General features: G+C 39.6%; 2 protein-coding genes across 2 annotated transcripts; both read right to left on the bottom strand.

Annotated features, from left to right (window-relative positions):
- Positions 1–6,370: 6,370 nt before the first annotated feature.
- Positions 6,371–9,219, bottom strand: LOC101291217 ((-)-alpha-pinene synthase-like). The gene is made up of 8 exons (XM_004294276.1): positions 9,100–9,219; positions 8,802–8,978; positions 8,081–8,189; positions 7,616–7,988; positions 7,308–7,526; positions 7,089–7,227; positions 6,733–6,981; positions 6,371–6,664 (listed from the first exon to the last, which is right to left on the bottom strand). Exons 1-8 carry the CDS (start codon positions 9,217–9,219, stop codon positions 6,371–6,373), a joined length of 1,680 nt encoding a protein of 559 aa, XP_004294324.1.
- A 10,656-nt stretch (positions 9,220–19,875) lies between these two features.
- LOC101312332 (protein DA1-like) lies at positions 19,876–20,901 on the bottom strand. Its single transcript, XM_004295739.1, has one exon. It carries the CDS (start codon positions 20,899–20,901, stop codon positions 19,876–19,878), a length of 1,026 nt encoding a protein of 341 aa, XP_004295787.1.
- Positions 20,902–22,110: the final 1,209 nt, after the last annotated feature.

The raw sequence follows: 22,110 nt of genomic DNA on the forward strand, positions 1-22,110 counted from the left end.
ATAGAAAGAAAGAAAAAATCTTATCATTTTTCTCTAAATTCAGTATATATATAGTGACTCTTTTTCTTTTTTGTTACTATATTGTCAATCCATGAGTTGTCACTGCGATAAAAACAACCTAAAAACAACTTGTATTTAAAATAAAGATGAAGTTTAGTAATTTTTAAGCTAGCAATCTATATTAGCTAGTCTATAATAATCTCCCTCCAAACTAATACGCCTCACTCGATTACAAAAGAGATATAGATCGATTCAGATCCCATGCTGTCACCCTATCAACCAGGACGTCGGGGGAGACTGCCGCCAGGTAGATCCATCATCCAACCAAAACATATACGGGGGGGTCACCTTGTAATAACCTCACAATGCAAAGGGCAGTTTTTCCCGTAGTTCAGGTTCATCCAGATCACGCATTATAAAAACCACCACCCTCTCTCCTTAACAAACCCAGAAAAAGAGTCACAACGTTACAAAGTCCACTCCCCCAAACCCCCTCATCTTCTGGTTTCTCTGGCTTGCAAGCCAAAAACCTTGAACCATCAAATGAGGGAAGAGCCAAAAAAGCGTAACTAATAGGTCGGTTCCTGGAGCCTCCCACTTTTTCAACACCGCCCCGTTCTCTCTGAATCTCTTTGGGTTCAAAATCCAAACGCAGTTACGTGACTTCCTGCGCACGTAACTGCAGGAGGAGCATGAAGTTCTTCTTGATTTCCTGCTGTGGTGTCACCATGACCGCGCGTACGACGTCCCGAGCCGGTTCTTCTCCCTCTATGTCGCCTTCCGGAAGGAAGAAGATGGTTTCCCCCGCTCGCGGTGAGGTATCGTCCCCTGCGCGCGGACGGGTGTCGCCTTCGTCACCCGGGAGCGGAAAGCATTTGCCCTCGTCCCCCGGACGGCGGAGTGCAAAGTCGCCGCGGGGATTTTCGAATCCGCGCGTTATTCCTGTGAGACAGACGAGGTCTGAGCTAGGGTTGGCACCGGCACCTCAGCGGCCACCGCGGCGGAAGAGCGGGAGGCCGGTGGGGTCGGCGGCTTCAGCCTTGCAGTATTCCGAGTGGACGCCGTCGCTGTGCACGATCGCCGAGGACAACGTCGTTGTGTCGAGGAGATCCCTTCGGGATCGGACGCCCAGCATTGAGCGAGCGGTTAACGAAAAGAGTGGTAGAGAAATGTCGCGAGCTCAAAGCCGCAGCCACACCGATGATTACGGGTAAGAGAGTAAATAAATAGAAAAAAAAACTGAAAAACCTTCCATTATTGTTTCCTTTTTTATTTGTTGCAATTTTAATTTGTTATTTAGCTGTGAAAATGATTGGTCAAACTTGATTTGCAGGCGAGCTTCAGTCACAGTTATTCCGGCTTATGCTCCGACGCCGTTCTTGTTTTGAAGGGAATGGTCTTTTTGGATATTAATTTTTTTTTTTTTTTTTCAATTGTTTACGGTGCGAGGGATAGGAATTTACTTGTATTAACAGTCAGTGCTATTGGTATTCTAAATCGGGTTCAAGACGACATTGTGAGTACGAAGGAAGTTAGGGAAATTAGAATGGTTCTTATTCCTATACTTGCTCTGAGAAAAGAGACAAAACCAAAAGAACAAAAGAATGGGGCCGCGCTATTCAATATATATATTAAACTACATTTTTTTTTTGGACAAACATATTAAACTACATTTAGTGTTCCTATTTTCTGTCTTTAATTTGATTGTCAAAGATCATGATATTAGAAGAAAGATCATAACTGTGTTTACCTAGCTACGATTGGGTTTGCATATGTTATCAACAGTGTAGTTTCTCTTATTGATTTCTCCCCATATTGTCTATGATGTTAGTACGTACACCGCAAACACCTAAATGTACTGATATTTTACTTGTTTTAATTTCCTACACAACTAGCTAATGTCCACAATTGATTATCGATCATGCAACAATGACGACTTTTAGTTAGAATCTTCTAATTAGCCTTAATAATCATTCATGATCTATTAAGATTGAACATATATATATCATCGTCGTCCTTAGGCGTGTTTTTTCCGATGAATATAAACAAAATTACAAAGAACCACAAGAACAACCACTACCGGAAGAAAGGTTTTAACCGACGAAAATAAAAAACCAGGCCGACGAATTATTTTTTTGTCGGCTAAAATTATTTTTTCATCGGCTAAAGTGGGCTTTAGCCGACGAAATTTCCCTTCGTTGGCTAATTTAAAATTTTCGTCGGCTATGGTCGACTTTAGCCGACGAAATTAAAATTTCGTCGTCTGAATAATTTTTTTCGTCGGCTATAGTCTATAAACTTTAGCCGACGAAATTTTTAAAAGTTTAGCCGACGAAATTATATTTTTCATCGGCTAAAAGTGTCTTATATTTGCAGATCTAGACAACAACTCATCTGGGAAAAAAAACTATACGTAGAACCTTCAAACGTAAAAAAGTCATGAAATAAGATATGACCAGAATGGTGAAATACGTTCACGGTTGAAAAATCACGGTATTCCGGTAAAGTCTCGGTGCCGATAGTTGCGGTCAATGAAATTTACCATTATTATTCACTATGCGGCAGATTTGGCGTTTGGTGTCCGATTGACTATTGTGATACCTTTCCGGAAGCGTAACGGCCCTACGAGTCAAACTCATTGCTAATGCTATGAAATATGAGCCTTTTTGGCCATCCGAGTCCGTATAGAGCTTCAAAATGCCGTTTTCTTATTTCCGATTAGAGTTGACCGTTTCGATCGAGCCCTTAACGTTGTCGAATCTAGTTAAATTTTTTACCATAAACATCTTTCGTCATAATGATCATATCTGACGGTCGAATTTTGGTTTGTAAATTTTAGTCATCGGAATCACAACGTGTCTACTATTTACCGTTATTATTCCCTATGGGGAGCCCTATCGTCGGAAGGTAAATGTCTCAAAATTTTTATATGGGCAGTTGCGTCTCATCTACGTGAGAGTGTTTTTTGTGTTGGGAAAGGTTTTGGACCAAAACTACGTAATATATAGAGGGAGATATTAGCGTTTTCGTGTGATAAGTGACGATCGATTAGGGTTGACCGTTTCGATCGAGCCCTTAACGTTGTCGGATCCAGTTGAATTTTTTACCATAGACATCTTTCGTCATAATGATCATATCTGACGGCGGTCAAATTTTGGTTTGTGAATTTTAGTCATCAGAATCACAACGTGTCTACTAATGTTGTATAACTTGTTTAGTAGGTTATACAACTTTGTGAACCAACTCTATATAGGAAGAAAAATTATCAAAAATCTTGTGAAATAAGATGTGTTCAGAATGGTGAAATACGGCTATGGTTCAAAAATCATGTAAATCGGGTAAATTCTCGGTGCCGATAGTAGCGGTCAACCCTATTTACCGTTATTATTCCCTATGGGGAGCCCTATCGTCGGAAAGTAAATGTCTGAAAATTTTTATATAGGCGGTTGCGTCTCATCTACGTGAAAGTTTTTCGTGTGGAAGGTTTGACCAAACTATGTAATATAGAGGGAGATATGAGCGTTTTCGTGAATTTATAGACTTTAGCCGATGAGATATTAAAAAAGTCGTCGGCTAAGGTCAAAAATTTTTGGGCGGTAAACCAAATTTGGAGGAAAATTTTCAAAGGACTTTAGGCGACGAAATCATATATGATTTCGTCGGCTAAAGTCGAAAAATTTCAAAATTTTCAACCAAAATTTTTTTGCGGTCAACCAAAATTTTTAAAAGAGTTTAGCCGATGAAAATAAATAATTTCGTCGGGTAAAGTTCTTTATATAGGAGTTTTACTGGAGGTGGATGGTAAGAAGTCTGTTTCGCCTGTCGGATTTTCTTCTCGGCCTAGCTCCGCCGTCAAGCCATTAAAGACTGCCACACTTGTCCCAAAAGCTTCACCGTCGTCTCTACTTCATTGCTGGACAGGTGGTGCATCGAGTGGCGCCGCCGTGAGGGATAAATTGAGCTCCAAAACTCCGCCGGTTCGGATTCGGTGTCGATCGAATTTCTCCTTCCTCAGGTCACCATTTGATGAGTTCTATATATGGATAAGTTGAGTTTGATTAGTACTACATTCCCTTAGAATTTGGTAGCTCGATTGGGTGTGTGTGAGGAGAATCGAAGATTTGAAGTTTTTAGGGTTTAAAATTGGGGATTTTTATATTTTGATTCAATTGACCTGTTTAGGCTTAGAATTGGGCTTCGACTTCTTCCAGAAAGTTGTTCGAAATGTTGAGAGGAAAATTCTGTCAAATTTTGGTGGTGATTGGAGGTGGCCGAAAGTTTCTGCAGTTTTTTTTTCAAAAACCAGCAACTTTAGCCGACGATATTTAAATACTATAGCCCACGAATATCTTCAGTTTATTCGTCGGCTATAGAATTTTTTAATTTTTTTATAAGGTTTAGCTGACGAATTATGGCATGTTTCGTCGGCTATAGTTATTTTTTTTAATTTTTTATAAGGTTTAGCCGACGAAACAGACTATATTTCGTCGGCTATAGTTATTTTTTTAATTTTTTATAAGGTTTAGCAGACGAAACAGACTATATTTCGGCGGCTATAGTCTGGGAAAAAAAATTTTATTACAGACTTTAGCCGACGAATATCTTAATTGTTTCGTTGGCTGAAGTCTGTAATAAAAACCGACGACATGTTTTTCGTCGGCTAAACTGTGGGACTATAGCCGACGGAATTTTTTTTTTCGTCGGCTAAAGTCATCGCCGACGACCTTGTCCCGATGATGGCTCGTCGGCTAAGATCTTAGCCTACGAATTTAGCTAACAGGTCGACGAAACTTTTTCATCGGCTAAAGTGCTTGTCCTGGTAGTGAACTGAACTAGACCACATCAAAACGCCAACATGAGAAAAAAAATCAAGAAAAACGAACACAAGCTAGCCATTTGGGTTCAAAGTTCGTCAAAGCATCAACTGCAAAATTTGCCTCCCTCCAGACCTGGCAATAACACATTGATGAGATCAAGCAGTCAGTGTTTTCTCATTGTTGCCTTTAATTAGGCGTTTTTAGTCGTTACATTTATGACTCCGAAGATACTTTATGTGTTGTAGCACAAGTTCTCTATGCTCTTTAGGTAAAAGACGGCAATTGCTTTACAAAATCCCAATGTTCCCTCCCTATTTGAACATTTTGTAAATCACATACCGAAGGATGGAACAATCATCTCTAATGGGCCTGGACATTACCTCTTAAACACTACCTAAGTACACTCATGCCTGGCCCAACTTCATGAACATTACAGTTGCTTAGGATTCTATTCTTGTTTGCAACGTACTTCTGTACATGGAACTTTTATACTCACTTTTTATCAAAAAAACGTTTTATACACTTACAGAGTTGGCTATTGAATGGGACGTATGGGAGGTCAGCCACTTCTCATTTCCAGAATTTCTTTTCTATGTTATATTAAAAATAGGAGAAACAAATACATCCATTTGAAACAAACTTCATATATAGATATTTTGGTACATTTATTCAAACAATGACAAAGGAAATCTTACAAATACGTTCTTATATAAGATAAGGTGATTTATTTAAGTTATTCTCCTTTTTTCTCAACCATGAGATTTGAAATGGTCTGATCTAATGGTAATTGACTGTTAGAACCAATCGAATATCCGTTCACAACAATATATATATAACAACGAAATTAAACTGAAATTGAAAATAACAACGAAATTAAACGAACAACACTAACTTGATTGATCAGATAGAGGCCTTCCTTGCAGTGACCTAAGACAGAAATTCATCCCTGCTTGTGCTGCAGTTTCAGATGTCTATCAAGAGGATACAACTATCTGGTTCAAGTTCTTGCACAAGAACTTGACCTTGGCGTATGCTTCAGAAGAAATAGTTTTGGGGAGGAAGAAGAAAAATGATTCGATGATCAAAACAATGACATAAGTCGTCTTTATATACAAGTCAATTTGAACAGGTATAACTGTTCGGACAGACACAACTGCTCGGACAGTTATGTCTTTTGATATTTATCCAAATTAATTAATATTAATTTCTAAAAATTAAATTCGGATTTAATCAACAGAGCCCAAAAGGCCCAAGGCCCAATCTTTGACTTTTATTAAATATATATATATATATTAATATATATATATATATATATATATTTATTTATTTATTTATTTCTATTGGAAACCCAATAGAAAGCCCACCAAGCCCATATTAGGCCTATTATCCATTTAATGAGTCATATATGTGTTTCCATATAAAGACTCACACATTTAATTCTTCTTTAATGTGGGATAAATACCACACAAGTTCCAATATTGACCAAGTCCCTCGCTGATTAGTTGCTTACTAGGTGAACGAGACTCTTTAGATAATATCTAAACCGATCCCACTCATAGTGGCACAGGATCAATAAAATGTGTAGCAACACATTCTTTCATAACTTTTCCAACACGAGTGTAGCCATCTTCTCCTTTGTAAAGCAGATCAACTACTTTTGTCAAGTTAAGAACACGCAGAAGCACAGGCATTGGAACAGCAGTTGGCCTTAGAAACTCTTCGTTTATATCCTTCCAGTAATCCACAACCTGCTTGTTAAACACCTCGATCACCTCTTCCTCTGAGACCCCATGTTGTTTCATGTAGCAATCGATACTCGAAGCAACATGACCTCGCTCTTTCTCAAACTGTGATTACAGAGCTTCAAATTAGTATAACATTCAACTTTTACCAGTTAAAGGGCCAGTTTTGGTACCTTGGTGGTGACAATGTCGTCCATGAGTCGAAAAAGTGTTGTGGAAGCTATGACGATTTTAGGATCATTGAACAGCCATTGAAATGTCTCCTCTGTTACAATATCCCCCATGCCAACCAAGGATACAGTTGCAAGCATAGGATAACCAGTTGAAAATATTGCAGAACGTAAATACTCCTCCACGGTTGGGATTCGCTCGTCTTTGAACCATTTGGCCTCTTCAAAGTATGCTCGAGCCACACCTTTCAACTAGAAAGATAATATGTTACATAATAATGTTTCCAATATATACGGTAAATGATCATGCGCTGCAAAATCAAATTATTTGAATAATTTTGGATCTGTGTAATACATACTGATTCCTTAACATAATAAACTCGGTATGATTTTCCTTCCTTTGCCAATTCTTCCTCAATTTCACTGACCACATTCAAAAGTGCACTATAAAATATTTGCATATAGTCTGGGAGGTCATCCATGCATTTGATATCCCACCTGAGATTTGCATATATAACAAACCGGTTATAATCAATTGAAGGGCATATCAAAGAGGTTTGGATTGTAACAAATTTAACCTCTCCATAGCTGCAGTAAAGATATCCAATTCTTCAAAGGTAGCAAATGCATCGTAGATATCATCCATTACTGATACCAGCGCAATCACTTTTGTAAGAATTTTTCGAGCAGAAGAGTAGTGGGGTTCAAAGTAAACTCCCACTATCCAGAAGTACAACTCCACCATCCTATCTCTTGCAAATGACAGCTTCCTTGCAAAGTCTAGCTCCTTCCACCACCTATGCAAGCAATATTGTGTTAATAATCAGCTCATACATAACTCCACTCGTTGCTACTTACGTAGTTCTTCACTTACAAATTAACTTACTTGGTGATCTCACTGAGCTCCTCTTTGTGCAAAGACTGAACAAGATTGAAATCCAACTTAGCAAGTTTCAGCAAAGCTTCATTGTGTGAAGCTTCGTTTTGGTATATTGACATGTAACGCCTAGCACAAACCCTCTCGAGATCTTTCCGGAGAGGTCTATGTAAGGCCTGAGTTACTTGCGCTGCCAGTGGGTAGCTTACACCAGTTGTTACTTTCTCAAGGTTAGTGGTGGTGAAAACAACAGCCTCATCTAGTATCTCTTCTCCCCGCACCCTAAGATGTGCTGCTTCATACAAGCTTAGCATACCCGGCACATCATCGATTAAGCATTCGTTGAAGCTACCATTTGCATCCTTGAACTTGTTGAATATATCTGCTCAAATATGTCAAGGAGGCGAGCATAAAAATGAATTTATGGTTGGCGAAAAAAAAAACATACATTTCTTTACATACAAAATTACATACCACATGAAACATTGTATCCATGCTGCCTGAGTAGCCGAAAACCAAGAGAAACATTGTATAGGTCACCATCATAGTCATGATATTTAGCATGCGTATTGTCACGAGCTTCCTTTTTTCCTAAGTTACTCGTGCGGCTTTAGCACTTCCCTTATGCTAAGTCAGCCTTACTCACGCAAACACTTTGGCTAGAACACTCGAACGAAGGGAGAAGATCTTTGAAAGAGAGAACTTGTATTAAGCTTTAAGAGAACTTTACAAAACTTTACAAGTGAGCTTGACTGTTATCCAACTCTCTATGCCTCAAATGGGAGGGGTGCCTTCCTATTTATAGGCATCATCCCCCCTTGCCTAAGGTTCTAGATAATTCTAGGACATTTACAAATATAGAGGTTTCTAGAGTTTTCTATACAACTCTAAGTGTTGCCTTGAGTATTCTAGAGACTTCCGGAGTAGCCTTGAGCCTTTAGCCTCTCTAGGGTTCTAGAGAGTTCCGGAGTGTCCTAGAGACTCTCTAAGGTTCTAGAGAGTTCTAGAGTTGTCTGCATGCTTCCCGATCCTTCCGGAAGCTTCTAAGACCTTCCATAATATTCTAGATGCTTCCAGGACCTTCCATAATGTTCCGGATGCTTCTAGAATGCTCATGTGCTCTCCAAAACCTTCCTTGAGCCATGCTTGCATCAAAACGCTCAAGAAAGCTCCTTGTTAATAGGCAGGGCGTGACAGTATGCTCTAGGGTTTCTTCTATTTCAGTTTCGAAATGGTAAGCCACACCAAGGCACTGGATCGCATCGATTAACTTCAGTTGATGTGAAAAATCAGTTGCCTGATTTTTGAATACTTCTCTCTTTACTACTGCTTTCAGCTCCTCAACTTGTTGTTGCCTAAGGACACGAGTTATCTGCAGCAAAAACAACACATGCAATTTAGCACCATCAAAGATTCAAAATATAGATATATGTGTGTATATATATATATATAAATATTTATATATATATATAATATGCTATATCATTACGTACGTTGTCTTCGGAATCGCATTTGATGAAACGATCTCCCCAAATACTAGGGTGATAATTTGCCGTCCTGTGAACAATTTCAGGCTTAGCATTTGGTGTCACAATAGCTGCTTGGAAAGACATGATGATTTAGTTTCTGTATATATGCTTTGAGCTTTGCTCTGCTAAGCTTTTGTATATATAGCCATGGATCGATATTGGCAAGGGGAGATGATTAAAGTTGGAAATAGTTCTACTGTATATCTTGGATGACAAATCTGACATAAATAGGATAGATTCATCCAAGGAGTAAAATATCGATGATCATAAAAATTTCGATGGTTTGAAAAAATGAAATCTCGATGGATATATCGAGATAATATCGAATATCGACGGAAATTTTACTAAATTTTATCTAAAAGTTGTATATTTGACTAAAAATAAACTAAATGTAAAATATCAAAAAGATATGAAAATCAATATCGATTATTATAAAAACGAAAATTTAAAAAAATAAAGGATATTTTAAATATTTTACTCCGTGGATTCATCTGGAAAGAGGCAGACCAACTAACTGGGGCCATTCCTGATTTGGGATTCAGCACAAACGTGTTCTCGTCATTTTTCTTTCCAGAGTAGTAGTTGAAAATCAATCAAATATAATTAACTAATACTTTCCCAATCGGTACAACAAGTCTGACTAGGGTAGACCAATCATGGAAATAAAAGACAAAAATTTAAGCGATTTGCGCTTTCGCATTGATTTGGATCTAACAGTAAACATAGTATTGAACTAATAACGTGTACCATGTGTTTCTCGTTAATTCTCCTCTTCAACTTTCCGCTTACAGTTTACCTACTGGAATGAAACGAGAGATATTGATTACGAGGTAGTAAAAATGTTCTGCATTTACTAACACATAATAAAAGAATGGAAATGATTTAGAAGGCACATTATCTTGGTTCCCGGGCTGGGTTCGCGATCTAGGTTGTTTCTCTTTGTCATGTCTGAGAACAGATGGTGGAAGGAGGGGGGTTGGTTTCAACGCGGCATGTTTCTCTCCTTGTGGTCGTGGACATTGGTGGTGGCACGACGTTCTCAACGTTCAGAGGGGGTGGAGGTTGTCGAGTTGTGCTACCCGGGCTGCATGATCCTTGAGTTCCAATCGGCTGGTGGTTGGGCCTAGTCCTATTTAGGCCCAGGTTCGATGGGTATTTTATAGGTTTTTTTTTTCTTTTTGTTTTTGGTTGTTTAGGTTTTTGGTGGTTGTTTTGGTTGGTTAGGTGTCCCTCTTTTAGCGAGGATTTAGGGTTTTGGTATGTTGGTATCGGGTTGTGGGGTGTGTCATGGTTATGTTGTTGTTTTCAACGATTATTTTAACTTCAATTAGTTCTTATTGTCAATGTAACGGGAAAGTTACCTGTTTTAGCCACATCAGTAAATCTGAGTATGCAAAGTCTCTTTCAGTAGTTGTGGGCGTGCCACCGTGCGGACACGGAAAGTAGAGGTTGTAGTAGCGGGGTGCGCTTAGCCTTCTGCTTTTAATCAAGTGACTGAGGATGGAGAGAGCACCAACTCCACCGCAAGGTTCTTCAGATTCGTCTTGCGTATTGGGCAAGGACTTACAGTAGTCCGCCTGAGCGTCACAATATCGATACTTGACGTAGGATCGAGCAGAGCGTCAACTGGGAAGGAAGAAAAAAAAGACAATGCTCCGGGGAGCGTACAGAGAAACGAAAGCAAAGCTCCGGGGAGCGTCTGGAAGTTCAATTGTGTTGAGAGTTGTATTGTATTCACTACGTCTTTTTTGGCTTCAGACGACTTGGATCAGACGACAGAAGACGTATTTGCTGTCGTCTGATACATTTAGACGACACACATTTAAATATATGTCGTCTGAATGTAGCAACTCACAGACAGCTTAAATTAGCGTGTTCATGAGATGACAGACGTCTGTCGTCTTAAAACAACCCAAAATTTGCAATATAATGGTTTGATCTAAGACGACACTCTTTTGTCGTCTTTATATTGACGTAAATATCTAATATTTTTTTGGTACAACGAATGTCTTTTTTTGGACACTTTATAGACCTATCTTCCCGATAATTTGTTTGAAGTTCTCAATTGAGTGATTTTTCTCACAACTGAAACCTCTCTTCCTCTCTTCCTCACAAACCAAATTCTCTCATATATCTCATTCTCAAACTGATCGAATCCTCTCTTCTATATCTAACCCTCAAACCAATTCCTCTTATCTTCGGAGACCCATATCTGAAAACCCCCAATTTCAACCTCCCAAACCCTAAAAGCTCCAAACCCTCGCAAACCATGTCCGCCGCCTAAACCACCACCCAGAAGAAGCGCGCAGCCGAGCCCGAGCTCATCAAGTCGGCCAACCTCGATCTCAACCTCTCCATGTTCTTTTCCTCTAATTCCTTCATATCTCTTGCTTTCGCTTACGGAATCGGCTTTTGATGTGTTCGATTTGAATTTTTTTGCAGTGATATCAAAGGAATCATGTCAGCGCTGCAACAGATCCGATATAAGGCGCACATGGACGACTTGAAGATGAACGAAGAGGCCATTTCCAAGTGAAAATTCAAAACGTTTAGCTCTTGATTTCACTAAATCAGCTCAGAAATTCAAAACTCTATCTATTTTTTGGATTATTTTTTGCTAATATAGTATCAAATTAGAATTTGTGTTCACTTTTTCCCCTAGTTTTGAAGTTTCGTACTCAAATTACAGATTTCTTGTTTTTGTTTTTTTCCTTTCCCTGTGTTTAGATTTTGATTGAGTTGATGATGTTGAGTAACATGAGTTCGTAATTATAGCTAGACAATGATCATATAATGGGATTGTTCAATCTGATAAAAATAATTTCAAAAGGCATAAGTGCATAACCTTCACCATGAAAATTTGATGATGTAGTTTCTATTGTGGTCAAATAACATGTGTTTGGAGACCATCCAACTCTAACATACTATATCTCTCTATCTATCTCTCTAAAATATCTCTCTCTGGCTTCTATATATAAATGTTGGAGGAACAGCAAATGAAGCTCTGAGGCAAAGGAAGAGAATTGCTTGGCGTCTGTAACCAATGAATGTCAACAAAAATTATGTCTCTCTTCCATCACTTTCTGCCAATCCCCCTTTAGCCATTTCATTTTCTTTGTTTCTCTACCTTTATTTAGCAGTCTCTTAGTTTCTTGTCTTAATGCAGATTCCATCTCTGGTTTCATGGTTGTCTCCAATCAAGGTAAAATCTAACACAGTCACTTTTCAATTTTTTCTCTCTATTTTCGCCTGTGGATATAAAAAACTCTTTCTTGCTTTCTCAGTTTGTTGTTTGAATATTAAAATGAGAGTACTGTAATGTAATACAAAATTGCAAATTGATTTGTTTATTGAAGAATTTTTGCTTTGTATGTTTTCTTGTACTCTCTGTTATTAGTTTCTACATATATATATATATATATATACACACACATATTGAGGTATATATAATGACTTGTAGTGAGGAACCATGTTAAGATTCTTGTAGAAAAAATAGGAGATAATGTGTCCCTCTTTTAATTGTATATAGGATCTCATTTCGTGCTTATAATGTGTGTGCATGCTGGTGCCTTTTTGCTCAGCTGCATTTTTATGTGCATTGTTAGTGTACTCGTATATCTTTACTTACTATGTTATTAATATGTTATTAATAGACTTGAGAAACTCCCCTAAATTTCTGGAGATGATGATAGTTTATTTTATTTTTGGTTTACAGGGTGCTGGTAAATCAGCTGTTTTGAAAGCTTAATCAGACTCCTTTTTAGGTAAGTACAATTTACCAATGTATTTCAATATCCAAATTATAGCGGTTTTTAATTTTATTTTATGGTTTCTTCCTCCAGCCAACTAGTGAGAATGATGCTACTCGAGCTCCAATCAGCATTGATTTACATAGGGGCAGCTCATTGAGCAGCAAATCAATGATATTGCAGATTGACAATTAATCCCATCAAGTTTCTGCAAGTAAGTCACTTAATGTATGTTCTCAATTTAATTTAATCATGTTATAGTGCTGTTTTTGTTTAGAATCTTCTTAGAATTTCAAGTCAATACTACTGTGTTTTCACATATAGGGTTGTTTTGATTTAGCTATCATTTAAACTCACTTCACATCGTTCTTAATGGAGTTTGTTTATAGATTATTTCCATGTCGAGCTGAATCTTAATTTATTGTTTTGTAAATACCATCTTACATTGCAAGTATGTAAGAATTATAGCTGAATTCCACTTTTCATGATTTATAGTTTATATAAGGATTTCAGGTGGTCCTAGTGATAAGACTTGCAATGCTTGAGAGGAGAACGCAGATACTTTACAGATACGTTGCAGGTGATTACTTAGTATTTTTTTAAAAGTAAACTATTAAGCATGATTCTACCATGCAGGTAATGGACTCCATGTACATATATTGCACATATACCCAAAGGATAATGATCAAACCCAAACCAAGGATAATGACCTCCTTTTTTGCAAGCAACCAAGGAAAAAAAATCGATATTTTTGGCGAAATATCGCAGAAAATTTCGTTTTTTCACACAGCGAAATATATTTCTCACCCCAAAATTTTTGGTCCGAAACTATTGATATTTCGCGATATATCGCTATATTTTCGATATCTGGCTGAAACTGTTGAAATCACCCAAAAAAATTTCCCAAAAGAGGCGACACCGCCGTCTGCTCCGCCGGCAGCCCAACTCCGGCCACCTCCAATGCTCACTAAAATTTGACACAATCTTCCTCTCAACACGCACAACAACTTCCCTAACTAACACAAACACCAATTCCAAGCCTAGATAGGGTAATCGAATCAAAACATTGAGCCCTAAAACTTCAACTCACCGATTCTCCCTACTTAGATCAAGAGGGAATGAAACCTTTTAAGGTTTTGTTGTACTGGAGGAGAGCTTCCACACGAGACCAGCCGCGCCGTTTATGGTGGCCGGAAAAGGCAGTTCCGACGACGACTCGGCCACTGTGCAGCCGCACCTTCTCGGTGCGATTCATCCCTCACGGCGACGCAACCCAACCAATCACCTACCTAGACGTGAAGAGGATGCTCCAAGCTTCATTTCGACACCTAGCTCGCCCCCTATCTCGGCCGGACGGAAGCGGACGGCGGTGAAGAAAATCCGGCAGGGAGAGAGAGAGACTCGGGGAAGGAAGAAGAAGAGAGAGAGAGAAAAGAGAGTTTGGGCCTTCTCTCTCAATTTTCCCAACCCAACTCCAAAAATACCCAACACCAACAACAATTCACCTTTTCACTATCCAAAAATACCCAACACCAACAGCACTAACCTTTTCACCTTTACTTACTACAACTCCCTATAGATCAATGTTTATTCAAGGTTTTCATTTCAAATATAGTACATAATATAGAAAACAAACATCTCTTAAAGTTTGGTTTAAAATTTCCTTGTTTTTCTTCAAATTTCCGTCAATTTTCTCATTTTTTTACTGCAATCGATATTTCCCCGAAATTTTCATATTTTGGAGGGTCGAAATTTCCGTAATCACTGAAATTTTCTTCCTTGCATGCAACCATAGTAAGCTCTTTGCACGCAAGTACTGCTAGCTTTTCGCATGCATACCTACTACGCAAGTCCTCCACCAAGCAATTAAACACAGTTGACCAGTCAATTTGGATAACTTACGTTTCTTATCCTTACGCGCGAAGTCCTTCTGTGCGAACTCATACGCGAGCTCACCTCTTCGCATGCATCCAGTTCGCCAACAATCCATGTCTCAATCTCCCACTCATGCGAAGTCTCATTGCATGCGAACTTTGTCCAGCTCGCCCGCTAACTTCTGTCCATATATGAGAAGGCCTGCATGCGAACCACATATCTAGCTTGCATGAAATCATAAGCGAGGTAACCCGCCTCTAATCCCAACATTATTCGGGCTCGCCGATGTGACATGGACCATGAATTTAACCAATATTCACATAGACAATTACTGCCCAGTAATATTAATTCTAGGTGTAAACATTGCCCCCCAGCCTCGAAGTCATGCTGCTCCAAAGCCACTGGTATTGGCTCAGGTCATACACAAAAATGAGTGTGAGTAAACAAGCCACAGAATAGGCCTTGAAACTCAAGTACCCAGCAACAAAGCACTGTAGCGAAGCTGCTGAAATGATTCAACTAATACCATATTAAGCTGATAATCATGAACTTAACATAGCTAGGTACCTTGGACTTGAACTCAACATGCGTTTCGCTTGCACTTCGCTTTCTCTACTCAGAATACATGGTACATTGCACATACCTCGAGTAGATGTATCTCTAATGAATGTATCTTTAACTGATGTACCTCGAGTGGATATATTCGAAAAGGAATCATCTGACCTCGAAGGGATGTATCTCGCGAAGGGATGTACCTTGAGTAGACGTTTGCTTTAACTGGATTCAAAATTGCCCTTCGCCTGAGCGCTTGACGATGGCGAACCATCTTTTTGACATTGGCCATGTACTTCGCTGCCCCCCAGTGCGAACCAATAAGAGTCAAACAAAAAGACCATGTCGGCGAACGGCCGCATAATCTTGATTTTTTTTTTTGTAGAGGCCATAGGCGTTGGCCTAAATAATGACCAAGACATCTCAAGAAGGGTCTAAAGCCAGAAATTTTTGACATTGGCATGTACTTCGCTGCCCCCCAATGCGAACCAATGAGAGTTAAACAAAAGGATCATGTCGGCGAACGGCCGCATAATCTTGAAATTTTTTTTTGTTAGAGGCCACATGTGTTGGCCTAAATAATGACCAAGCCATCTCAAGAATGGTCTAAAGTCTAAAATATTTGGAACACATCTCTATCCCATATGTGCCCCCTAGTTTTGATGTCTGTTCGGTGATACTTGAGAATAATGAAGGACATCAAAACTTTAGTATGTCCCCTAGTGAAGGAGTTGTAGTACCGTACATCATCAAAGTTAGCAAACATTGAAAAAATTTGTGGATCGACCTTGAGTAGATCCCGGTGTATGAATAAAGGTATACAAAACTTATATGCCCCCAATAAAGGAAAGCATGCTGCAAGGTCATGAAAACACATTGCAAATTCGCGCATATCCTGACCTGTCTGCATTCAAACTGCCATAACTCTCTCCAGGAATGTCGGAATGACGAACCGTAAAATCCTATAGAAACTAGACATCCAGGGCTTTCTGTTGATATAAGGCTCGCCTGCTAGTTCTTCCTGGATCATTCCAGTTTAATCTGCGAAGTTGACTGTCCAGTAGTGGCTGCTGCAACTTTCAGCATTGCAAACATTTCTTCAATTCTCCTCTGACATTGACTTCGCTGGCAGTAACTCCAAGGCATGTGGAATGCCTGTTGGCTTTAAGCCTTTGGGATAGGCCCCTAAGTAAAGTTTAAGCCTTTTGTAGGCAAAAACGTTGTCTTGCATTTCAGCAAAACTAAGGATCTCTTTTTGTATTTTCTGCTATTTGATTTTTTTTGTATTTTCTTTTTTCAATGCAAGAAAGAAAGAAAAATGAAAGCAAACTGAAGTAAAGCTAAGAGTAAAGGAAAGAAGAGAGTACAACATGGTTAGTTACCCTTCGTAAGGCTACGGGGGAGGCCACCAATGCTTCACTCCAAGTCTCGACGATGTTATGTTTCTGGCATGAGACTCTTGTTGTTGAGAATTTCTAAATGTTGAGCAGAGCTGTTTCGCGTCAAGAACTTGAAAATTTGGGCAAGGTAGTTCGTAAAGTACATCTCGTTGCCCCCCACATATCCTTGTCTTTTGACCAAACAGGATCTTCGATTGCATTCTCGCGTACCATATGCTGTCGAGATCAGCCTTGTTGCCAACTATCATGTCATAATACATGGTCTTATCAGGTATAGCCACGCATTGGTTATGGAAGAGGACCATATTAGGAGCTTCACTGGTCCTAAACTCTTGCGGAGTATGATTATCTGACAGACGGACCAACATATAGTCTACATCATATTCATCATAAATTGGCTCTGTGTCAAAATCAAATTCGGAGTCATCACAACCCAACAAATCCACCTTTGCCTCTGATGCAGTCATATGAAATCCATGAGCATCATGTGTAGATGCCGCCAAGTCCCTACTGCAGACTAGAGTGAGATAGCACTGAGAATACTCGACTTTACACCCATGTATAATAAACTTGCAATTCTAGGTGTAAAAACGTTTCCCACATACAATACTAAAGCCATAATTTGGCCTTTGAACTTGCATGCAAAGACTCCAAATATATTGGAATGTGAAGCCACAGATTGGCCTAGGTATACCACCATACCATATATAATTAAGCTTGTCATGACTTGGGGCAGCTTCCTGATAACGTCCAGTAATTGGACAAAACTTGAGTTGATCATGCCCCTGATCATGGTGGTTAATTAAAGAATGAAGGCGAGCTACGCTTTGCCCCCCATGCATCTGACCTGTGTCCACATATACATCTCGCATAGGAAAGTTGGCTCCTTGGTCACCTTTCATGTGAAATTGTGGTTCGCCATCATCAGTGTTCGAACTAATTTCTTCTTCTAAGATGGATTGTTCTGTCCTATCTTCAAGCTCCTTTGTTTGAGGAACACCGTCAGTTTTTGAGATAGGACTATCATCCAAAATCTCGCCAGCCTCGACCTCAGGTTCTTCATCATTGATTGACAAAATAATTTCTTCTTTGGACGTAGGTTCGTCCAAAGGAAAACCTTTGCCATTAGAATAGCTGCTAGGCAGTTCAATCTTTTTGGCAAGGACATGCTCGTCAACTGTAGGCCTTACATTTTGGCATTGTAAAGTCTTTTCGTTTTTTTCAGCAGCCTCAAGCTCACAATGTCGCTTGAGGATGGCATCCCATTTCTCTTTATAAGCAACCCATTCCTCTTTTTAACCGTGCCAATCCATTATCGCCTCTTTGTTTCCGATCTCCGATCCCAATGAAGGTAACGTCAGAGACTACCCTGGTCCCACTGGGCGTGCCAATGTTTTGGCCACACTAGTAAGTCTGGGTATGCAAAGTCTCTTTTAGTAGTTGCTGGCGTGACACCGCGTGGACGCCGAAAGTAGAGGTTGTAGTAGCGGGGTGCGCTTAGCCTTCTAGTTCTAATCAAGCGACTAAGGATGGAGAGAGCACCAACTCCACCGCAGGGTTCTTCAGATTCGCCTTGCGTACTGGGCAAGGACTTTACAGTAGTTCGCTTGAGCATCACAATATTGATACTCAACGTAGGATCGAGCAGAGCTTCAACTAGGAAGGAAGAAAAAAAAGACAATGCTCCGGGGAGCGTATAGAGAAACGAAAGTAAAGCTTCGGGGAGTGTCTGGAGGTTCAACTGTGTTGAGAGTTGTATTGTATTTTTGTTGAGTTGTTGAGTGTGTCTGTAGAATATCCTCGAACTCCTTTATATAGAGTTATTTAGGGCCACAAGTATTGGCCCAAAACATGTCAATGACTTGTAGAAGTCTTCAATGTTAATATCGTAGGCAATGATACTAACCGCCTCTTGATACGATAATAGAGATGTACTGGACGTAAACGATTCTTAGGCAGTTATGTTTCCTAGCGAATGATATTCCATAGAGATAAGCATCCATGTTAATCCATTAAGAAGTAGACTTTGTAATTAGTCCAACTCCTCAGACTTCGCCATGCACGTATTGATGATCAAACCCAAACCAAGGATAATGACCTCCTTTTTCGCATGCAACCATAGTAAGCTCTTCGCACGCAAATACTGCTAGCTTTTCGCATGCATACCTACTTCGCAAGTCCTCCACCAAGCAATTAAACACAGTTAACTAGTCAAATTGGATAACTTACGTTTCTTATCCTTACGCGCGAAGTCCTTCTGTGCGAACTCATGCGCGAGCTCACCTCTTCGCATGCATCTATTTCGCCAACAATCCATGTCTCAATCTTCCACTCATGTGAAGTCTCATTGCATGCGAACTTTGTCCAGCTCGCCCGCCAACTTCTGTCCATATATGAGAAGGCATGCATGCAAACCACATATCTAGCTTGCATGAAATCATAGGCGAGGTAACCCGCCTCTAATCCCAACATTATTCGGGCTCGCCGGTGTGACATGGACCATATATGAGAAGGCCTGCATGCGAACCACATATCTAGCTTGCATGAAATCATAGGCGAGGTAACCCGTCTCTAATCCCAACATTATTCGGGCTCGCCGGTGTGACATGGACCATGAATTTAACTAATATTCACATAGACAATTACTGCCCAATAAAATATTAATTCTAGGTGTAAACATTACCTATGCATACATGCTAGTAGTTTTGGCATATAATGTTTGAAGAGGTTGTTTCTTCTTAAGGTTGATTGTAAGGATGTATCGAGACTTTTGGATTATGTTAGGTTATGGTTGAACCCCTATCGGTTCTTGTCCACTGTAATCGTTAGTGTTTTGGGTAGGTAGGAAGGAGAGTGGGGAATTTATTTCTACCACCGACATCACTCATGGTTGTAATATATTGTATTCCCATTTAATGAAATTCTTGATATTTTGCCTAAAAAAAAAACAGGGGGAGAGTTACAAATTTTTTTTTTTTTTTCATGTAACAAAAATTCGAAAATTATATATCCAAGACTAACAGAGAAAACCATTAATTTGATGTTCAATCTAATTCTAATTTTGATCATGCCTAGCTAGGGACTACACTCTATAGCGATGTGTGTGTCTCCTCAGTCCTCACTACTAAAAGAAGTGAATCACAAGAAACTTATCAAGCAACCCATCAGTTTTTGATATCGATGTTGGCTGAGTTAATCATACAGTTAATTGTAGTTTTAAGGCCAAATCTTGCAACATCCGATTCAACCTCTCTAAATCCTTGGCCATATTCATCAGAGTCATGTTCTTCCACCACAAACTTGTATGTTTCTATTAACTTCCTCCGAAACTGAGTCTGCTCATGACTAGTAGTAGTTGTTGATGATGATGAGTTAATTTCACTCTCCAGCCAATCCAACCATTTCCAACCTATTACTTGACACATTCCTTCTTCCAGTTTCCTTTCCAGTTTCTCGGGTTCGACACCTTTCGATCGAAACCATACATGCATCATCTCATGAGCCAAGATTGCCTGTGTCATAATCTTGGGTAAACCGAACAAGATAGCTATGCCGGTTCTATACTCCCTTGCCTCTATCATCTCTTGCTCCACTACAATGCTATTCCCTTTCCTCGAACAACTTGTAACACCAGTGATGGTGGCCATATCATCCATATCAGCCTCTAATCCCAACCCGAAAATTGGTTCTTGCTCGCCAGAAAGTCTGGCCATCTCTATCGTGTCGACCAAGAAAACACGAACGTCGTCCGGTAGGTCAATGTCGAGTGTATGGAAAAATTCGTGACATTTATTGACCAAGAGAGGTTCGCATTGCCGGATGTCGAAGATTGCGGTAGAATAACAATCCAGACATGTTTCCCGACCATCGCCGAGATTTATATATGTTACATCACTCGTCTTTAACCTCATGCAGCCAAAGCATATTGGAGTTCCATCATGTAGATGTTTGGGACAAAATGTTTGGTTCCATATTACGTCACAGCAAACTGGAGTTCCATCTGGGAAATGAGTGAGACGATCCAAGCTGTTGGTAAAAGTATTAGTACAAACTTCGCAAACCAACCTTGGTTGTCTTGCAGATATAGCAACTTCCTGAATTGCATGACTTTGCCCTTTTTCATATTGTTCTTGAAGGGAAATTTGCTGAAGGGCAAGCTTTATATCCTCGATTGCTTGATCTTCATACATAGTATGCTCAAAGTAATATTGACAATTGGGGAGGCGATTTCATGATCCAACCTCTCACCTAGCCTAATCCTACTTCAATATCCTACTCCCCCACAAACTTAAGGGTTTGAAAGCTTGACTATTGAAAATCTAAATAAAGAACCATTTCAGTGTTTATATAGAGTCTATCTAGTTATCCAGTTTGAATAAGGATTCCAATGAGGTTTCCTTTCATTACTTGGTAAGGTTTCCTACTTTGATTAGTAAGAGAAACAGTCAAAATCATGTTCCTTATTACAAACAAATTCAACGAAACCTTGTTCGATCAAACTGGAAAACTAGATGGAACACCTAACAACTTTCCCTTTTGCTATCAAAACTTCCCCACATTTGTCCTTAAGATTTATATAGAGGTATAAACTATCTTCTTACCTAGCCTATTCACATTCTGTCGAAAAAGTAAAGCTAAGAGCACTAAACTTATATCCCCCTTCAACTGTTAGATAGTCGTAGTCGTAGAGTCGGTGATGTCACTTTTACAGAACCGTTCATGAGATTTTCAGCCATCGACGTGGTGAATTCCAGCCGCTCCAATATTCATTGCTTTCAGACAAATCGTCCAAACACCTCTCTTTCCTACTCACCACTCACCAGTGCCCGGCCGGTGGCCATTAATATACTTACTATTCTCTCTGAGAAATATGTAACCAATAATTGTTCAGTACCAGCCGGTCGATTAGTACGACGGGGATTCATGATTATTTCAACGAAGCACAATATCTTGGTAATAAAGAACATTAAAAAGAAGAAGATCATGAACTTCAGAATAAGGCACAAGTGCACAACATAAGGCTTAATCATAACCAAATCAAAACCAAATTAACTCTTGTTTTCATAATTCGAAATGTGAAAACTCATAACCCAATTTCCATAACACTACAACAACCTGCCTTTCTCACTAATCAAAACCGCAAAACAGCAACCTAGTAAAGAGCAAAGAACATAGCTTTCTCCATCGGTGAAGACGAACGCAAAGACCCACCAATGCAACCTTCTTGCTTCTCTCTCGGACTCGAGCAGGGTGAGGGGTCGCTGTCCCGGAGCGGTCCCTTGACGTTCCTAATGATGAACCGGTTCTGGTAGACGGTAGTCGAGAAACTTGACCCGATCGGACTTGGTTCACCTTTCCTGTGGATCCGGTCCGGCCCATCACCTTCACTACCAAGTCAT

This window comes from Fragaria vesca, linkage group LG3, assembly GCF_000184155.1.
Source record: "Fragaria vesca subsp. vesca linkage group LG3, FraVesHawaii_1.0, whole genome shotgun sequence".
NCBI classification, from domain to species: domain Eukaryota; kingdom Viridiplantae; phylum Streptophyta; class Magnoliopsida; order Rosales; family Rosaceae; genus Fragaria; species Fragaria vesca.